Consider the following 22,642-nt stretch of genomic DNA (forward strand, 5'->3'; position numbering starts at 1 on the left):
ATTTGGTTGCAGAAATACAAAAATATTCTATTTCCTATAACATGTTTGATATTTTAATTGTCGTGTTCTTCAAAATTGGACCAGAAAATACAGTAATTGTACATATTAAACAAAACAAACTGTTTCCCGAAACAAAAGATTTGCTTTCGTCATTTAATTACCTCTTCTCGAGCATTATCGTCAAGCAATTTGTCTTTCCTTTTTCCTCTCTCCTCTATTATCAAAAAGAAAATTTATTTTTTTTAAAATATTTAGCAATAGATTTAGTAGAGAGAAAAAAATTAGACAATTTTTGTATAAAATAACTGAGAATCATATGAAAGCTGTATTTTATATTTTTTTCTACAGAAGTTCTGTAATGGTTTTAAAAGTTATAACCCTATAAAAGGACACAAATAATTTTTTTAGAATAAATTACTGACACCCAATTGTGCTATCGAGAAATCAAATGTGAGATCGTAGCTTTTGAACTAAATCTTCATAAAACTATGTTTCAAAATAAATACAAACATGCAAGTGCTTTCAAGAAATCAAAGGTAGGATACCTATTCTGAAATTTATTTAAAATATTATATAAAATGTTTGTTTGGGTTCCTATTGTTGTGTGACATTTAGGTAGGGAGAAAATCTTTATATTTTTCAATTAATTAATTTATAAAATATCTAAAAAAATATCTTTTTATATGTATATAAAAAAATATTTAATATTAACTAAATCTGTAGAAAGATTAAAAAAGATTCACTGAATTCTTTATAACGCGGACAATACCACTAAATGTGTGCATATTTCTTACTAACAATAAATTACATCCATTAAAATATAGAGGTGGGAAAACATTTTAAAGATCTTTGGAAATAATGTTTAAATCCTACCTGCAAAGGCAATAACACTAAATTACTAGATGATTTCTCTCCTATGTCTAAGTATTGATAGGCAAAGTTATTCGATACGAACAACACCTTATAAAATAGTTAATATCCAAAAACACATCTAAACTGTCATTTTTTGACGAATTTCATATCTCAACTATCTATTGTTCTCTTTATCTACCTAAACTATCACTCTCTTTATATTAAAACACACCGAGTAGCTAAACTATTCATCCATCCTCTGTATTTTTCGTTTGCAGCTTGGCCAATTAAATTATTTGTTCGAAATCTTTGTGATTTGGTTTTAAGTAGTTTAGTAGGCCTCTGATTTTTTCCAAGTTGTCTTCTGTCCGCGAAACTTCTAGGATAGAAGCATAGCTGATTGAATGTTTTTAATGTTATGTGGTGAATTGAACAAGCCACACCACTACTAGACTCAATTGTATTATCATACCAAATGAACTAAAAATACGGTAACCGTATCACTCTTTCGAGAAACACAAGACTTCTAAATCAAACAAGTAAAAAGATCTTTTCATTGAAAAGAAAAAGAAATTTATTTAATTATTGTATGAATCCGCACTGATACTTTATTTCACCGCCTTTATGAGTACTAAATTACTCGTAGACCTTACCTGCGGGAATTTTATATCATTGGTGTTCTTTTTCTCTCTTTCTTATTCGGTCCAAGTATTCGATGATTCAAGAAGTGACTTTTTTATAAAAATGTTGGGGACAATTTTATCCACCGCGCGGATTCTCCCCTAAGGATTATCTGACTGAAAATTGCCCAACTGCTAGAGCAAACACGATTTTTTCTTGTCACATAAACTATATATTCTATAAGAAGAAAAGAAAAATAAGAACTTTGAGATGCTCAAAAAGGGAGTATCTCAGGTGAATTGCCAAAAGTAGTTGGCACTCGGTTTTTGCCAATATAGCGGGGAAAATATGTCTTTGCCCAAAAGTTGAAATACCATAGAAAACAATTTTGCATCTAATACAAGCTAGAATATCAATGTCAAAATCTTCAGCTTAAAATCAGACGATCTATTTTCAAGATTCATTTGCTTCTAAGAGCTTAATTTTGAAAAATGAGATGGCCCCAAGCTTGACAATACAAAAACATAAATTCTACCACTGATCAAGAGAGGGCAGACTTTAAAGATGTGGTGAAGACCTCTAATTCCTTCAACCCTTCTTCCGGCGATTTTGCTTCACCTAATATTCTTACCATTGCACTACCAACAATGACACCATCAGCTCCCCATCCTGCCACCTGCAATACGTGCATTAGAGCAAATCAGTAAACTGTATAACCATTTCTTACCTCTTTTCTGCCTCGTCAAAGGAAACTAACCTGCTTAACATGCTCCGGTTTTGAAATGCCAAATCCGACTGCCACTGGTTTAGATGTTGCCTGTCAAAAGTTGGTTTAGCATAGCAGAAGTTTCCTAGCAAGATACTCATGTGAGGCCGAAGCACCATTTTATAAAAAAAACCCTTGCAAGTCGTGTAAATGATAATCAACACAACAATAAAGTCTATTTACTTACTACAGCCTTAACCAAATTGTGGATTTCCATGATCAAGAATATGCCACTGTGTAAAAACTAAAATGACAGGCAAAAGAATGTGTTTTGTGTAAATCCTTGTGTCCTTAAATTTGTTCTCTCATAAGTTGAAACAATAAAATAGTACAAAGTCTTTATTTGTATTCAAATTTTCATGTACCAATAAATTATTCAGAACCAAGTAAACAAAAAGAATTATGGTCCAGAACCCATAAGCTAAAAATCCTGGCTCCATTTCTGTATGTAGCGCTTCAGCTGACATTAAAAAATTCCAAATATGGATTTGCAGATTCTAGTTGAATCTGAACTTAATCCTGAACATTTGGATGGAAAACCCGAAGAAAGATAAGATAGGCAAACATCTGAAGTTTAGAAAAGCTGGTGAAGCACAATGGACGATGCAATTAAAAGTTTGAATCTTTCATCACTGTTCTTGGCATAATGTGAGGAAAGGTCTAGCATGCTCAGAGTTGTATCTTTCTCCCATATACCAAACCAACTTTGAAGACCATCACAGAGTATATTAGAGTTCAAGACATATCAGTTTACGCATTATGAATATGAAGCTTAAAACAAACCTCTTTAATGTCCTTCAGGAGAGACTGAACCTTAGAACTCACAGATTCACGAGCTCCAGTAACTCCGACTGCACTCACCTACAAGTTCAAGACTAAATAATAAAATTTTACTTGTAAGAAGTGAAATTAAGAAATTAGCATCTACACCAGCGTATCACAAGTGAACAAGGAAAAGATCCATAAATAGAGGTTCAATCCTTCACGTTCTCATATGTTAGTACATGTGGATCTTAGCTCCCTGGTAAATCTTTGAAGCTGACATTATAAAGATTGGCACGTTTGATCTAAGCTCCGGAGCAGATCAATCATTGTCCTGCTAAAAGTAAATTAATATCATACTGTTCAATCCGCTCTTTGTAATTGACTACCTAAATTCATATGTGCCTCATGTTCTTTTAATAAAGATAATTTAAAAAAAAAAAAAAAAAAACTGAAGCAAAAATCAATAATAGTCCATAACACACGGTACAGAGATAGAGCACGAGGAGGTTGATATGCAAACAGTTCATCAAGCAACCACAAACCAAGGCGAATGTGGTCTACTGCTACCATGTGTGTACCAATGTAAGTGAAATAAATTACACTTCAAAACCCAGGAAACAAAAAGGGATAGTAGGGCATATAACAAACTCTCAAAATGTTGCAACTCATTTTGGTAAGCAGAAGTAGTAATGGTCAAAAGAAACTTTCTATTTTCAAGAGGATATCTTACAAGGTATACGAATCCTTCTGAAGCTTCAGTAATGGCTTTCATGCGAGTTGTTGGAGTAGTTGGTGTTGTAAGCAATACCTAAACCAGAAGGTAATTAAGCAAGTGAATGATCATACTATCTGGTCAAGCCAAATAAGAAAACAAGCCTATAAATATCACCGAGCATTCACATAGAGGTCACTTACATAAGCACACAAAAGGCATGAAAATAAAACAAGAGAAGAAAAACAGTGAAACAAAATTGAAACCTCTAGTAAGTATGGATGCACCCGTAGATATGGGGATCATTCCTTTTAATATATATTCAATATTAAATATAAGATTCCACTCTCTACAACAAAGAAATTACTAGTCCATAATCCCATGCACTCCATGACTTAAGCAACATAAAATGTTAGAAGAGCCACATAATTTGATTGAAAATGTCAATGCTTCTAAATTCCGTAGACATCTTACTCAGATTGTAGATTGTTCCTTTCTAGTAAATCACCCCATTCTATCGTCCGGAACACATGTAAGGACGTGCATGGGAAGATCACAGACAATCACTTACTCGTGTTCCGGAGTGGATTACAGAGTAAGAAAATTGCTACCTTATCATATAGCAGGATGAAACTAATTGCATATCTGAGGTGAATGATTTGCTTCTTTAAACAGATTAATGAAGAAAACAATGAACCAAGACCTCGGAGCATCTCAGAAGAAATGAAAATCAAGATGGATATTTGGCACAAAAAACTTACCAATTCAATATTATGCCTAGCAGCTTCCTTTCTCAACATTTCAGTTTCCTCTAGAGGGACATCTGGAACAACAAGTCCTGAAAAACAAGAAATTATCTATTACCATGAGACATATGACAATTCAGAATGAAGAACATATTAGGGTAAGTCAATGGCATGAAAAAAGGCTCAATTATCAGCACCGTATTGGAAATGCAACAATAAATATAAAGAAAACTCAATCATTGCAGATCTGCAATTGTTTCCAGGTAATAATTAATATACGTTGATACACACCAATCAACATTGATTCATGATTTGAGCCCTGCACACTTACAAATGTTATAGGAAAAAAGGTTCCAAGTGCAGAACTAAAATGGAACGTTTCATTTCCCAATTACCATCCACAAAAGAATGAAGATTATGTTATCTTTTAAGCTTTTATTCATGACGCATCTATACCGCAGTAAGACAGGAGCACCACCAAATTGGTGCTCGTAAGTGGTGTGGGGTGAGTTGACAGAAGCCTTCCCAAATATTTACCATGTCTCTTGCCAGAGAGAGAAGACAGTGCAACACATCCGCAGATCTCACGAGGGGGTTATCCACTAGGACTTAAGATTCAGAAGGAACCTTCAGGATTGGGAAATGGGAAAATTTCACAATTTGGTTGAGCTTTTGTATGGGCTAGAAACTCCTAACAACTTATCGGATGTATGGCGGTGGAGGGAGAGTAGTGATGGTTTATTCACTGTTAGCTCTTCTTATAAGAAGCTACTAGTGAGAGATGAATGTACTTTTCCCTACCACTCTATTTGGATCCCTAGAGCTCTGAGGAAGGTGTGTTTCTTGGTACCGTTGGCGGCAAGGGGTGCGATATTAACAGCGGAAAATTTGAGAAAGAGGAGGATCACTTATGTTAGTTGGTGTTGTATGTGTAAGAGTGGAGGAGAGAATGTTGACCATCTTTTATTGCATTGTAAGGAGGCTAATCGGTTATGGAGGGTGGCCCTCAATTTTTTTTTAATGCAATTGGTGATGCCAGACAAAGTGAAGGAGGCTTTGCAAAGTTGGACGCATAGGAGGGGGAAGAGAAGCCCAAGGGCATGGAGTGTTGCCCACTTAGCAATTATGTGGGTCGTATGGAAAGAGAGAAATAGGAGAGCTTTTGAAGGGGTGGAACAAGAATTTGTAAAGTTGCAACGCAGTGTTTTGTCTCTAGTTTCTTTTTGGTGTACTTATGAGGTCCATCTTTGTATAGAGGATTGGATCTCTTTTGTTGAGAACCATATTTTGTTGTAGGTTCTCTGCTTTTGGTATACGGGATTCCCCATTTGTTAATAAAATTATTTACCTTATCAAAAAAAAAAAGGAGCACCACCAGATTGTTTTCAGATCTACTAAGTTGAATGACGAAAAACCTTTTCTCTCAAGATCTTGAAAGATGATTTTCAAATAGTTAAATCATTTAACCCTCAGGGGTTGGCCTGGTGGTAATTGGCTTGAGCCTTGGGGTTTGCTCCCTTTCAAGGTCTCAAGTTCGAAACCCACTGGGTGCAAACAATTTCTGAGGGCCATCGGACTGGGGTAAAACCCTGAATTACCCGTGGTGCACTTGCGGGAAACTCCTTGCCGAGGGCCTGTGCACCCCCGGGATTAGTCGGGGCTCAAAGAGACCCAGACACCCGGTGCTTAATAAAAAAAAAAAAAAATAGTTAAATCATTTAGCGCATATATCTTTTAGATAGAATATATCTTTTAATTTGTGGTCTTGTGGGGAAAACTAGTGGTATATCAAAAGTAGAGAATCTACACCAAAATATGGTTCCCTCCAAATCTCACCCGATCACTATGCTAATTGGGCCCTCATGGTTGCACCAAAAGTTCACTTGTTTAGTGGAGATATATAACAAAGAACGGAAAAGAAAGAAGAAAGCCTGGGATAAGACATGCATCAATATGTTATTAAACCAATCACTGGAAAAGAAGCTCAAAAGTTAAAATACCCTTTAGTTTGCTGGCAGAATGAGAAAGTTAGGAAAAACCTGAAGGATCCGGAAGATCATACCTCTTTGCATCATCTGGACCATTTGGTAGGAATGAAATAAGAGATGTTTGAGAAACAAAAGTCATTTAGCTATTGGTTAAAGTAGATGTCTTCAAAATATTTTTCTTGTGTAGAATAATATGACACATAGAGAATTTGGGTAGTTTATGGATTTTAAAGAAGTTTTGAGATTGAATTTAGAAAGATATGTTATTGGTTGTATGCTTTCTGTACCTTCTTGGTACTTATTTAATGAAATCTACCTTACCATATCAAAAAAATTGAAAGAATGGTTTTAAATTGCAAAGATATACTTGTTAACCTAATATAAGGTGCTACATGATTGGTAGTCATCAGTGCATCTAAATGATCTCTCTTTTTAAACAACTGTCAGAATTCTAGGATAACTAAGTCAGATCTCAGAAGCACAAAAAAACTACTCCAGTGCAGAAGAGAATTATAAAGTAATGGTCACTTGTCCACAGCTCCTCTATATGATAGAAAATCTAGTAACGCCCATCTCCATTTATGGTTTAGTATCCCTGCTGAAACTAATGCAGATTATGCTCTGACAAAAGATCAATCCAGCCTTCATGCACTGAGTTGAAATATTAAACGTCAAAGAATCAACATAAATGTCCTTGTGCCGAGGGTCTACCGGAAACAGCCTCTCTACCTCCCAAGGTAAAGGTAAGGTCTGTGTACATTCTACCCTCCCCAGACCCCACTCTGTGGGATTTCAATGGGTATATTGTTGTAAAGAGTCAACATAAAACTAGATTATCCCAAGCCCAACGCCATACCAGTAGAAGTTTAAATTTCACAACGAACTGAAAAGGTATACGTGAAGAGTCATTGGATGTTTCATGTTATTTGGCAAATGCATATCTTCTGGTAAGAGACATTCTTGCATTAATAATTTAACATAGCAAACTAAATATTACCGTGTACACCAGTATCTCTTACAGTGGCCATGAACTTTTCAACACCGCGCTTAAGTATTGGATTATAATACGTGAACAAGGCAACCGGACAGGACAACTGAGGAACAACCTGTCAAATGTTGGGAAAAAAAGGTTAAATTTCATATAGGACATTTGACAAAATGTGCCAGAATAAACAAAGAGACTGGAGCAAAAACAGATGTCAAGCAAATCAAAAACATCATGATAGTTAGTCATATGGGCTCATTAATAAAGTGAGTTCGACACAGCTTTTTAGACTCTAAAACTGCACTAGAAAGTTAACAGGGTATTCCATTGCATGTCATTCTTTAATTAGAAAACAGAGGCTATGGGTTTACATCTTCTAACATTGATATAACTTTGGCGAAGTTGGTCCCTTTACTCAGTGATCGTGTAGCAGCAGCCTGAGAAGACAGATAAGTAAAGAAGAATGAGGATACAAGAAGTGGACAAAATTTAGGACTAAGATACACTAATTGCTTTATCAAAACCTGGATGACTGGCCCATCAGCCAACGGATCAGAATAAGGCACTCCTAGTTCTATGATATCTGAACCACATTTATCCAGCACTTTCAGTGCCTCTGCAGTTGTTGCCAGGTCAGGATCTCCAGCAGTGATGTATGGAATTAATGCCACCTATGCAACAGAAATGTGAGTTTCAATTAAAAGATCCGAGATAATAACTAGAAATACAGTTGAATGGTAAAGCAGCTCAACGCCAAAGTCCTAACAAACCATTTTAAATATCTCCCACAAGATCAGTGTGAAAAAACATGAAAACTTTTCACGTGATTGTTTTCTTTCCATTTGACCAGTGTTCAAAACAGAAATTCAACTAAAGCAGGTGAAAATTCTCAAAAACAAAAGTCAGAATAATCATTAAGAATCTATTTTTTGGGGATAAGATGTTCTACTTTTATCACTAATTTTCCTAGTTCCCATAGGAGCTAGAGATAAAAAAATTCTCAGCAGAAGCTATCATGGAAATTTGGGTAAAACTCAAGTCTTTGTAAGCAATTGATCTTAATTACCCCACTCCCTTTGTTATGAAATGTAACACTCAAACAAATACAGAACCATGTACTTAAAACTTCATTAGCCTTATACTTATCAGTCTACGTAAGACGCAAATATTCTTGTCCTTTTAATACTCAAAGAAAATGTTAGCCGGTTTAAAGTTCTTAACTCGTTTTCATTACAGAACGAACAAACCCCATACCGCCCCTATTTTGCAAACATAACTGCATTTCACCTTTTTGGAACCTTAAAAGTTACAAAGAAAAACTCTTCTTTCATGCTTAGCGTAACCGGACCCACACTTGATATTTTAAAGCTAACAATGAAACTAACCAAGCTTAAAATTAGATAACTTTTATCTCCACAACTGATAACTAAGACCATGATAAACTCCAGTTGACTCAAGACCAAAAATTGTACTATCCCAAATTGCTAGCTCTTAAATGGTTTTTTTTTTTTTTTTAAAACCCAAACATTGATTCGTTACACGGTATAATCCATTGACTCAAGTGATACCTCACCTTAACACGAGAAACCAATCTAATTAACACTGATTCAAACACAATCAGAATCTCACAAAACAAGGCAGGTACAAAACAAACATCAAAGCTTCACAATTACCCAAGCAATTTTTTTTTTCAAGAAAAGCTTTTCTGGGATAAGCTGTCCTACTAATTTCCATAGTTCTCCATAGGAGCTAAAGATAAAATCTTTCCCACAAGAAACTACATTCTGAACCAATACCCACACAAATTTTAGTCTTGGAAAACTCAAAAAGAAAAGGAAACACAACCCAGAAAAAGAAAGAAGAATGACATACTTTGCCTTGTTGTTTCAATCGAATGAAAGTTTCAGAAAGACCAACAGTTGCATTGGTGCTAAGGGCAGCCATGGGAGGTTTGCGGGAAGTAGAAATCTTGAGAGATTGGGTATATGAATGAGGAAAAGGGTGATTTTGGAGCTTGTTATTTGAACTAATGAAATGGGTTGCTTTCAGAAAAGATGCCATACCATTAAGAATTTGCTTTCTACTGAAAAAAATAAATTTGAGATTGATGAGAAAAAGCGGCGAAAGCACTCACTGGGTATATTATACGGTCTACTGTAACACTCAAGTGGCTGGATTTATGAAAGATGGCCAGATTGGGGTAAGACAAAAATGGAAGTTCACACTTAGGTCTAATTGCATTCGGGGGTGGGGAATTACATTGTATATACAAGGTTAATAAATTATTTTTATGTATATATCGTAGATGGTGAATCTCATTTTAACTTTTTCGTGTGTTTACTTCTTCATATTTTTAATCGTTTAGTGAAAATCTTGACTTCACCGTTAATTGTATTGGGATTGTACATAAAATGAGAGTTTTGATAAATAGTATTTGAAGTTGAGTAGGAAAATGATATTTGAAAATTGAATGTACATATGTTCGGAAAATATATTTAATTGAAATTTTTGTAAGTTGAAAAAAAATTCAATTGATTAACCAGTTTTTTATGATTGAAAAAATTATTTTCGAAAAAACAATCCGATATACAACTAAAAAAATCCATGGATAAACTGCTCCTTATTGTGATTCAGCTTGACAACCTACTAACACTGTAGAACTTTGAGAATATTATGTGGAATAAATTTATTATGATCATTACAAAGTTAGGAATACAGTGAAATCGCATTTATATGTTGTGAGATTTCACTGGGTTGTTGCTGTTGTTTCGAGAAAGTGATTTTTCCAAGTCAATTCGGTGAGTGTTTCCCGTATAATCTTATGACCATTTGATGGAGAAGTTAATATAATGACAAACGATGACAAGAATAATCGGATCAATCAATCATTAGATCAAATAATGTGGGTGAAGTCTCTATTTCAAAGACATTTTTGTATCCACTCCTCGTACAAGTAGGGTCGTAGGGTCGATTTCATACGACCCATTAAACACTCGTTTATTTTTTGAAAATGGCAATGAGAAAGAAAAAAGAACTAAAGAACAAACTCTAAGTTTGAAACGTAATTTCCCCCATTAACTCACAAACTTCTTTAGTGTACTTTTAGTTTTTCTAACAGAACTTATAACGAAATTTTCAGTTTTAGTCTTTTGATTATTTACACCACAAAATCGTGAAGCTCAATCACTAGTTGTAAGGAATAACACTACTATACTAGTTCAACAGTTTTTGGCCAATTATATTGCAAAGAAGTTCATCTGGATCTGTAGATATAAGTAAGAAATAAAATTTAGAAATTACTACAACCATGCAGAACTCCACAATCCAAGCCCACGAGGATTTTTGATTCGTATGTGTTGCCTCTGGTCGATTAGAAGGTTTAGAAATAGGTTGGGGTGCTCCCTTTCAAGGTCTCAAGTTCGAAACCCACTGGGTGCAAACAATTTCTGAGGGTCATCGGACTGGGATAAAACTCTGAATTACCCGTGGTGCACTTGCGGGAAACTCCTTGCCGAGGGCCTGTGCACCCCCGGGATTAGTCGGGGCTCAAAGAGACCCGGACACCCGGTGCTTAATCAAAAAAAAAAAAAAGGGGTTTAGAAATAGGTAGAATTGGTTGCGGAAAATACAGAAAACCATCTGTCAAACAATATGACTTGTTTGCCTTGTAGCAACACAGGTTTTATATTCTTTAGATGCCCATGATATCTGAACGAACGAGGTATCATGGCTCAAAACCGACAACAAGAGACTCCAACTGGGCTAAAATCATTTCGTCTTTAGCAATCTTTCATCCTCTGCTGATATGCTCGCTTGGCATGAAGTTGATCAATAATTGACCGGAGGAAAGGGAATACATGTTACCTCTTCATTCACTTTTTAATTGGTTTGCTGGCTACGAGAAAAACTCTTTGGCCATTATTTGCCACTTCTGCCTCCAGTATCGCTTCTAACATAATGTCAGACCCATTTGCTTCATTTTTTGGGAGAGAACAAAACTATTAACCAAACGAAAGGAAGCTAAATCTCAACAAACTGCTGTATGCACACAGGGCGTCGATGGGAAATTGGACCCGATTCTCAAAAAAATCGGCTCTTTGTTTTGCAGCTACAAAGCATTTTAAATATTTAAAAACCTACTTTTCCATGGAGCCCATCTGGATCGACAATGGGCTTCTTGGTCTAGAGGATTTTCCGAGGGAGTTGCAAGTCTAATTCTTTTTCTAGGAAAACCAATGTCTAGTTTTGCAGGATAAAATTGTTATAACCAGCATATGCAGAAAATGTTAGGTGATTTCTTTTCATCTGTCTATGGCTAAGCCTTGATGGGTAGAGTTAACCGGTACCTGTGCTACTAAAGGAAAGCATGTACGTGGTGGAATACTAGAGGTGGTATAGACACCATAATCATCCAAACAAAAAAGGATCAGATTGACGTAAGACAGCTGCCACCGTATGCCCCTATCACCCATCACATATAAGACAACATGATTCTTAATGCAGAAATGCCCATTAAAAAATAATTCTATGTGCTTTCAGCTAATTATAATTCTAATCACCATAACTTCAACTTTTTCAAAGTGAGCTAATTTAGCTTGAATGACACGTAATCTCTTCTTTTGAGACCTCCTCACTTCAGCAAAATCAAGTTCCATCCTACCCTTTATAATCTCACCTGAAGGCTGAAGGGTTCAAAGTAAGGTTACAGGACTTGACAAAAGACTTGTAGGAATAGTAGAGAACGGAGGTTCAAGGACGCAAAGACCATGATACTGAACTCATTCAATTTCACTTGTATCTTTGGAACTAAGTTCAATTATTTCAAACGATTAATTAAATTGTGTTACATACAATAACTCAAAATATCAATCTTGATTTAGTGTAAAATTTAGTGCCGATTTGGAAACTTCCCAGATATAGATTCACGTGAACAAATCTGATCCAGTACGTACCTAGTTAGAAAAAGTTGAATCCCATTTTTCTACATCAAGTTAGATCCAAAAAGAGCATTCAACTAGACTGACTTAGAGCAAACTCAATCGAGATCCAGTTCTTCTAAAAACCTTTTTTTTTTTTTTCATATATACCAGATATTTAAAAAAAATTTATGCACATACCTATATTATATGAGGTTGATTGCAGGAAAGGAAAAAAATATCCCGTTTTTTACTTTTGAGAAACTCAAAAACTATCTTTTGTGGTTGTCATCCCCCTTTCCAATTATTTCTTGAACTTCAGAGCTATCCTTTCCAAGAGTGTCTCACAGATTATTTTTGTTTTTGTTTTTGTTTTGTTTTGTTTTTTGCCAAAAGAACGATCCTTTGCAAGTATCTCTCCCTCCCCTCCCCCTTGCAGCTTTTCCCTTAGGTTTACCAACCAACCTTTCATGTTGGAACCAAAGGGTAACTGAAGAAGGGTAACCTTTCATGTGTCATACATTACAAAATTCTAGTATTACTAGACGGCCTATGCCCGTGCTGTGCACGGGTCCAATACTTTAGATTATAGTGCATTTATGTGTATGTAGTTATTTTTTAATAGTGATAATATATATATATATATATATATATATATATATATATATATATATATATATATATATATATATAAAGAGTATATATTATGTTCAAAACACGATTAATATAACATTATAGTTTGTGCTCCGTATCTAAAATTTTATTATATTAATGTTCGCTATGAACACAAAATTGGCAAATTTATTAATATTTTTTAAAAGAGAAGATTTGATTAAAAGGAAACTATTTTCTTTTCTTTGAGATAAAACAATAGTAATATTTAAGCATCAGTTGATACTTTCAATTTTAATTTGATTAATTTAAAGATGTAAAATACTTATTATTTTTTATCAAATTTTGATTTGGACAATTCTAATTCAAATTATTAAATTAATTTTACATGTTTAAAACGAAACAAAGTAGAAATTGATTTTTTATTTAAACGAAAAAATACTATTTTTTTAATTTTTAGTAAATATTCTCGGTTTAGCTCATTTTACTTGTTGTCTTTTATATGGTTTTTAAGAAAACGTCGATTAGAATTATAATTTGACTAATTTACCTTATTCATTATTTTATCTACATTTGATATATTTTTTTTACGACATTAATTTCTTTTCACATTTATTAGAGTAAGAATAAAAATAAAAAAATAATTAAATTATATCTTATTTTAAAATATAAATATTTTAAGTATATTTATTTTAGTAAACATAACAAATAAATGACATGGCAGAATAGCAAATACAATAGTTTAATATCTAGATTAGATCTCAGGCTAATATATAAAAAATAAATGTATGGTTTGACTACTTAACCTTTTGAAGAAAAGCAATTTCATGGATTGACACGCACGTGGTAATGAATTCATCATTATTGACTTAATGAGATACATTGGAAATTACATGAATATTGTTTGATTTTTTAATAGGGGGTACACTTTTTTTTTTGACATTATTAATTTGCATTATTTTTATGCATATATATATATATATATATATATATATATACTATGTTCAAAACACGATTAATATAACATTGTAGTTTGTACTCCGTATCTAAAACTTTATTATATTAGTGTTTACTACGAATACAAAGTCTGCACTTTTTTTTTGACATTATTTTTTTTTTAATATGGGGTTCACTTTTTTTTTTTTTATATTACTTGATTTTGTTAATATGGGGTTCACTTTTTTTTTCCGGTGAGTTTGGAGATGGTGGGATCCACTTTTTTTTTATATTGCTTGATGTCGTTTAGTATGGGGCCCACCCTTTATGGGGTACACTTTTTTTTTTTTGACATTATTAGTTTGTACTATTTTTATGCATATAATATATATACATATACTATGTTCAAAACACGATTACTATAACATTGTAGTTTGTGCTCCATATCTAAAACTTTATTATATTGGTGTTTGCTACAAATATAAAGTCTGCAATTTTTTTTTAACATTATATTTTTTTTAATATGGGGTTCACTTTTTTTTTTTTATATTGCTTGATTTTGATAATATGGGGTCCATTTTGTTTTTCCCATGAGTTTGGAGAGGGTGAGTTCCATTTTTTTTTATTGCTCGGTGTTATTTAGTATGGGGCCCACCCCCCCCCCCCCCCCCCCTTTTTTTAAGGGACAACGGACGACGAAGCATGGGGTTTAAACCCATGCTTTATTTAGTTTTTTTTTTATATTGCTTGGTGTTGTTTAGTATGGGGCCCACCCTTTTGGACATTATTAGTTTGCACTATTTTTATGCATATTATATATATATATATATATATATATATATTGTTATACCCCATTTTAACCGGATTAAATTAGAGTACAACATATTGGTGATTCCTAAATTGCTTTGTTTTAAGGAGTCGCCACCTAATTAGTTTAATGGTGAATTAGGACACCTAATTTATTAACTAAAGTAAAGCTAACTAAACCTCCATTAATAGCCTGCTTAATCAGTATGATTCTAGGTAAGGGTTCTATATTATCCTAAAGGGAAGGGGTTAGGCATCCTTTAGAATCCGTTAACTACGGTTATTCGGCCAAACTTAAGTTAATTAATTGAGGCTTAAAATTTAAGAATATAGCTTTGAGAAAAAAGATAACTTATAACTAACAAAGTTTTAAGATATTATTATATGAATGATGCACTCTATATGGTGAAAGTAAGTACTTAATGTTCAGAGCGGTAATCCTAAATGATAAAATCTACCCATTCTAATCCTACGTGAATCATAAGTTACACACATACTTTCAAACCACAGACAAATCCAACATATAGATAAATTAGCAATCATGAAAACAAAGGGTGAAATAAAATGAATGATGAGGAAAGGGGAGAAGAGAAAACGATAAAGATGTCATAGACAGCCTCAAGCGATTAGCGATTTCGCTTGTTTCTCGTCGAGTGTTGTGATTAAAGAGTATGGGACGCATCGAATCCATGCATGGGTATAGCAATAGTGCCGAGTCTCATTTCGAGACTACATTGTGAGAGAGTCCTGAATTAAGACTCCATTTGCTCTAACGTGTACATGTAAAGAAGGGGAAATAAAGATTAGTGACAAACGATTCAAGTTTCCGGGACTTTAAAAGCAATCAAACACAACTTGACATATCAACATTCATAAAAATAAAAATAAAAAGAGGAAAACTAATAAACATTCATTACTGTGACCAAAACAGATTCATAGCTTGCTATTCTCTTTGTTCATTAATTGGTTCGACTGACTTTAAAACCTATTGCTACACAAGTTCGTAAAAGAAAAAGAAAAAAAAACTAATTTTGACACATACTCCATACAAATGAAAGTGACGAAATAGACATGAAAGTGAATGTAAGACACATAACACTTTATGCTTGATTATTCAAGTTTAGGATAGCATTTAGCTGAGGTTTGCACTCTTAACTAAGGATTGGAAATTAAACAAACTGAATTTTAGGAATTGGAGGTAACTAAAAAAATGAATTTGCATAATATGCCAGCCATTCAACAATCCCGAACTAAAACTACTCAAACAAAATAGGAGAAACATATTTGAGTACTCTTGAAACTTTAAACTAAAAACATCATTTCCAAATTTTAAACAAGGACTTTTCGACTCATATTTTATCAAATAACCTTAAAAGAGATAAACTATTTAAAGCATTTATATTCTTATATTGATTTAAAGAGAAAGATAGGCTCGAAGAATGAAAGAAGAAAGCATTGCTCAAATTAAGGAAGTAGATTAGTTTGTAAAAATCCAGATGGCTAAATCCTAAATGAAAGGTAAACTTCATTACAATTATGAAGTCAGAAAACACATATTCTACAAATAAGGTTCAAATAGTCAAAGCTCAACCCAACAATGAATGTGTGGGAATATCTCTAACACTTAGTCTATGAAGAAAATATTTATTTAAACTAGTTAAGCTAACATGGACAAATTTTATACTCATAAACTAAAGCTTTAAGCATCTGAATCCCAGGAACTTAAGTAAAGAAAATTGAGATGTAAACACGACCCAACGACTCAGAACTAATCTAACTAATCCACAATCACAGAACTATATAAAACATAAAGAAAAAGGAAGAGCGCTAGAATTGAAATAGGGAAGACCATTACTTATCCAACTCCGACAACATTAAAAAAAAACTAAGCTAATTTTATGAGAAATCGAAAAGGCACAGAACTTAAAAAAAATGAAAATAAACTCTGACGAGGAAGAAAATTATACTAAAGGAACACAAACCAGCAGTCTAAACATACCAAATTAGAACCAACTAAACTAAACTAATCTAACTACATGAATTTACATAGAACAGAACTGAAGCGAAAAGAGAAGGAGGATTACCGACCTTTCTTGGGTGCAGCGAACTAGATGCGGGATCTCCGATATACCCTCGAACACTTCAAATCTCCGAGTCTGCGTAGAATCGGATGCGAAACCATTTCAGGCAAATGAAACAAAGACGATGATCGGATTTTTTGCTCGATTCAGAAAATGCTACCACTACTGAGCATTAAAACTTTTTGGGATTTTGTGCGGCTAAAACAAAGCTTCTCAATTCTATGGAGTTTTCAGGCGGCTAAAAAAAGAAGAAAACATTTCTATTACAGAGAACCAATATTTATAGGTTTTTTTTTTCATTTGTGAAGAGGAGAGAGAGGAGCGGGGGGACAAAGAGAAGTGGGGGACAGAGGGAAGTGGGAGAGACAGGCGTGGGGAACAGGGAGAGAGAGGGGACAGAACGAACGTGGGAGAGAGAAAGGAGCGGGGAACAGAGGCGGCTAGGGTTTCGTAGGAGAGAAGAAGGGAGAAGAGAAGAGGAGCGTGGGGGTGCGGCTGCGACAATGAAAGGAACCCTAGTGGTTCCTTTTGTTCAAATAGAATTGGGTCGGGTCAAATGATTTAATGGACTGGGTCGATTTTTCTTTTGGGCTGGGTATTAAAATGAATGGGCTGGTAATTATTTTAAGTGATACTGGGCTAGTCCGAAAAATAATGTTGTTGATTGGGCTTTGATTTGGGCCAGATGAATTAAAAATATGGGTTGAGTGAAAGAAACAGTTTGACTTCTAAATTTGAATAAAAGACCCATTTTAATTAACTATATACTAAGTGTGCTATATAAAATATGTAATTATTAGTGCTCAGGTAATAAAATCATATGACGTTGTAATAGCCGTGCAATAATATTTTGAAAACAAATAAACGCTATCATTTAATTGTGCGAAATAAATGCAATGCGTATGCATAAGGTGGTAAAAATGCTGAAACGCAAATTATGATAATACTGGTAATAATAATAATAATAACAAATAATAATAATAATAATAATAATAATAATAATAATAATAGTAATAATAATAATGGTAGTAGTGATGGTAGTAAAAGATAATGACAAGATAATGAAATTCCGGTATTAATAAAAGCTAATAATTATAGTAAAAAATGCAAATAATTATTTTTTAAAGTTGCCAAAATATTAGAAGCTAAAAATAGGTATTTCGGAGGAAAGGTGGGACAAAATTGGGTGTCAACATATATATACTATGTTCAAAACACGATTAATATAACATTATAGTTCGTGCTCCGTATCTAAAACTTTATTATATTAGTGTTTGCTATGAATACAAAGTCTGCACTTTTTTTTTGACATTGTTTGTTTTTTTAATATGGGATTCACTTTTTTTTTTTTATATATTACTTGATTTTGTCAATATGGGATACTATGTTCAAAACACGATTAATATAACATTGTAGTTTGTGCTCCGTATCTAAAACTTTATTATATTAGTGTTTGCTACGAATACAAAGTCTGCACTCTTTTTTTTGACATTGTTTGTTTTTTTAATATGAGATTCACTTTTTTTTTTATATTGCTTGATTTTGTTAATAGGGAGTCCACCTTTTTTTTTTCCCGTGAGTTTGGAGATGGTGGGTTCCACTTTATTTACATCTTTTTTTTTTAAATATTGGTTGGTGTTTTTTTTTAAATGCTTAATTGGTTGGTGTTTTTTTGAATTTTTTAATATTGGTTGGTGTTTAATATGGGGACCACACTTTTTTTTAAAAAGTATTTTAAGTATGTTGTTGTACAATAATTTCATTTGCTCCACTAATGGATTGATACGCATGTGGCAATAAATTCATCATTATTGATTTAATTGTTTGATTTTCTAAGCACTTTTGTATTTTAAGTATGCTGCTGTACAACAATTTCATTTGCTCCCTCTAATGGGTTGATACGCATGTGGCAATGAATCCATCAGGCTATATGGGCCCACAATTTTTTTTTTCAAAAATTGGAAAACGGATATATATATATATATAAGTATTTTAAGTATGTTGCTGTACAATAATTTCATTTGCTCCCACTAATGGCTTGATACGCATGTGACAATAAATCCATCATTATTGATTTAATTGTTTGATTTGCTAAGCATTTTTGTATTTTAAGTATGTTGCTGTACAATAATTTCATTTGCTCCCTCTAATGGGTTGATACGCATGTGACAATGAATCCATCATTATTGATTTAATTGTTTGATTTTCTAAGCACTTTTTTTTAAGATTGTTTGTTTTTTAATATGGAACTCACTTTTTTTTTTTTAATATTGCTTGATTTTGTTAATATGGGATTCACTTTTTTTTTCCCGTGAGTTTGGATGTGGTGGGTTCCACTTTTTTTCTTCTCTTTTTTTTATTACTGGTTGGTGTTTAATATGGGCCCACAATTTTTTTTTAAATATTAGTAGTTGTTTAAAATATGTGGGCCACAATTTTTTTTTTGTAAATATTAGTAGTTGTTTTTAAATATTAGTAATTGTTTAAAATATGTGGGCCCATATTTTTTTTTTTAAAAATATTAGTAGTTGTTTAAAATATATGGGCCCACAATTTTTTTTTGGGCCCACAAACGGACGACGAAACCTGACGACGAAGAAGTGAGGAAACTCACTCTTCTAAATAGTTAGAATTTTTAAATATTAGTAGTTGTTTAAAATATGTGGGCCCATAATTTTTAAAAAAAAATATTAGTAGTTGTTTAAAATATATGGGCCCATAATTTTTTCTTTGGGCCCACAAACGGACGACGAAACCTGACGACGAAGAAGTGAGGAAACTCACTCTTCTATATATAGTTAGAATATGCTATAGATTAAATATGGCATGCCACAGAAGAAGGGTAAATGATAACACCTACTTTACCAAACCAAAATTAAAAGCAGATTGGTTTGAACTATATTTAGATCAATCTCAAACTAGAATACACGAAAGAAGCATGGATCTAATGTGATGCCTGATCCTAAAGTTCCAAATCTGAGTCTTAGTGTTTGCAAGGATGCAGGAAATCCTTGTCACTACCTCCATCTCTAGCAAAGTTAGCAGAGTATCAGACGATATTGAACCAGTAGATTTGTCAACTTGGGCTGTAATTTTGCAGGTCCAAGACCAAATATCAGAATTTGGAGCATTACCATCATCTTTTTGAAATTGAAAAAACTTTGGGGCATTACCATCATTATACACCAGACTTCATATCCTAGAGAATGTTTATTTTTACAGCATCCTTAAACCTATCTTTTCAGTTATGACAACAAATGGCAACATTAGACAGGGTCAGCAGTGGGAAGATCAACTCACCCAGTAGAGTTTCTGCAAAGATCCTGTCCTGAACCTTTAGAAATGCACACAATTTTGCAAGCCAAATATGAAGAACATAATTACCAAACAGCAGAAAGCTATTCTGTATGCAGGATGATAGGACCAACTGGGCATACTAAAAAAGACGCATGAGGCAATCAGAATCTCGAAAATGGTTCCTTACCTTTACGTTGTGGCAACAACCCTGCACTCTCTGCTGAGACAGGGAGCACAATTATACTACCAGATTCATCAGTCAGCTCGCTCAGACCTTCATTATCTACAGAAATGGATTTCAAAGGTGTAGTTTCAGCTAATCTAGCATAAGAAGCGGCTTGGCTGTGCATATGGGTCAAAGCTTTCCTTGAACTATAATCCTGATAATTGTTAATCATATCAGTATTTCCATTTGAAAAGAAAGGAAAAGATAATGAAAAAAATAGTCAGAGAAACCACAAAACCTCAGTTACTGCAGTTGCTACTGTACTCTCCTTCTTGGATATTTGAGGTCCCTTTTCAACAAAGATGCTCTCTCCATCAGTGTTTTTAGGTCTATTTTCAACTGTGTAACAAAGAAGAATTTTTTTTCCCGGAGTCACAAAGAATAAATGAGAAACTAATAAAATAGCCGAATATCAACCATGTAAAGTAAACAAAGAAATACCAGCGCTATTTGCAGCTGTTGTGTTGATGTTGTCTACATGCCTATATGTCAATGGACCAGGATTCATAAAAGAGAATGTCCGAATGATTTCATGATGTATTGCTTCCAGTTGAGCCCTGGTAGCTGGCATTTCCTTATGAACCTGATAAACAACTCGAGATGAAGGTAAAAGAACAAGTGCTAACATTTTATGTCGAAGGTATTATGCGATATAAAGCATAATTAGCTAATAAGCTTAAGAGCAACAACAAAGTCTATATCAGTCCTAGTCATGATGCAAAACCTCAGCTCTAAAAGAGAAAAAGAAAACTTCTACATAGACATGAAACAACTATCATCATTGCAAATTGAAATTTATGACGCAGCATAGAAGTTTGAACTAGTCTTACCAATGCATTTTAAGACTGGGAAAGCTTAGAAAAAAGAGTTGGCCAGATTTAGGCGGTACTCCCTCCTGTCCATTTTACTTATATCTTTTTTGCACGCCCCTTAAGAATAAATTAACTAAAAGGATAATTTTACTTTTCACCACATTTATTAAGTAGGGGTAAAGGTGGAAACTAATTGTTAATTATATGTTGATTTTCTAAAATGTCAACTTTTTTGGACCATCTATTTTTAGTAAGGACGACAAGTAAAGTAGACCGGAGTGAGTAAGAAAGAAACCTGGTGAGCTTGAGACTGCTGCATGACACTTTCAAATTGATCACGGGCCAGTTGAACATAACCAATCGCACGCCCGGCAAATCTGCCTGCTGTTCTTGCTATAATTGGCAGATCTTTAGGTCCTAAACACATAATTATTTTTAAAAGGTCAAACCATAATTAACAAGATATTTCCCAATTAAAATACGCAGAAATCAACAATCCCTGATAGCAATTACAATGAACAAAGTGATTAATTCCATAATACAGCTATAACAAGCAATACTTCCTGAAATTGTCAATTCGAAGGTCAAATTATGGAACTCCACCATCAACTTATTCATAGTGTACATCAATGAAAGGGGGTCTGAATGAAGTGTCATATAGCCCACTGTAACTAGTTTGGAATTGGAGCATATTTCAAAGTTTACATATCTTTCTTTTTATATAACCGTGGTGTCAGACCTCGACTAAATACACGCTATATCTTTCACCTCTCATCGGCATCGGCGACAAGTATTATGTAACTCTGTCCAATAAGGCTAGGACAGATAGGAAGAAATCACCTTGTGTTTGCATATCTACTCCAATCAGAACTTAATTACTCAATAGATATTTTCTTAATCCAATATAATTAACACCTGCTATTGTTGTTTTCAAAATATAAAGAAATTACATGAAATAGCACTCTAAAATGGGTTAAATTGATTCAATTTTGGACAGCTAAAAAGGGTACCAATAAGAGCAGCAGTAGCGCCAAGCAAGAGAAATATTTCTCCATATGAAAATCCTAGCATCTCTTCCTTTATTTTCACTTTGTTTCTGTCAAGTGTTTGAAGAGCATGGTAAATCACTTTTTAGGCTTATGCACACCCGTCAAGAAAGTGTTCACTCCTAACTTTTTAAGAGTGTTTTTACCAGCTTATTTCTAATTAAATGTCTAAAAAAAAAAAAACTTAATAATTTTTAATTATGTAAAATAAGAGTTATTTTGGAACTTGAAATCCCAAAGCACTATTTATTTTATTTTGAAATAAAATAAAAAATTTAAAAAGTCACTTATTATGAAATGGAGGGAGTAAAAGATTGTAAAGCAATAACGCTAGTCGGAAAGTTGGTCGGAGAAGTTGTCTGAGAGCCACGGCGGTGCGTCATTAGCACTTAGTCATAGTCATGAGCTTTTTCGATGTGTAACTGGGAGGTCAGTTGCAATTTTTCCCCAATTTGTTGCTAGTCTTTAATTTTT

General features: G+C 33.7%; 1 protein-coding gene and 1 pseudogene across 1 annotated transcript; both read right to left on the reverse strand.

Annotated features, from left to right (window-relative positions):
• Nucleotides 1-1,763: 1,763 nt before the first annotated feature.
• Nucleotides 1,764-9,634, reverse strand: LOC132645182 (tryptophan synthase alpha chain-like). Its single transcript, XM_060361991.1, has 9 exons — nt 9,308-9,634; nt 7,960-8,106; nt 7,807-7,872; nt 7,448-7,556; nt 4,478-4,554; nt 3,735-3,812; nt 3,023-3,100; nt 2,231-2,290; nt 1,764-2,149 (listed from the first exon to the last, which is right to left on the reverse strand). Exons 1-9 carry the CDS (start codon nt 9,494-9,496, stop codon nt 2,015-2,017), a joined length of 939 nt encoding a protein of 312 aa, XP_060217974.1. The 5' UTR covers nt 9,497-9,634; the 3' UTR covers nt 1,764-2,014.
• Nucleotides 9,635-11,330: 1,696 nt separating this feature from the next.
• Nucleotides 11,331-22,517, reverse strand: LOC132644313 (uncharacterized; annotated as a pseudogene).
• Between the last annotated feature and the right edge of the window lie 125 nt (nt 22,518-22,642).

This window comes from Lycium barbarum, chromosome 6 (assembly GCF_019175385.1).
Source record: "Lycium barbarum isolate Lr01 chromosome 6, ASM1917538v2, whole genome shotgun sequence".
Lineage (NCBI taxonomy): Eukaryota > Viridiplantae > Streptophyta > Magnoliopsida > Solanales > Solanaceae > Lycium > Lycium barbarum.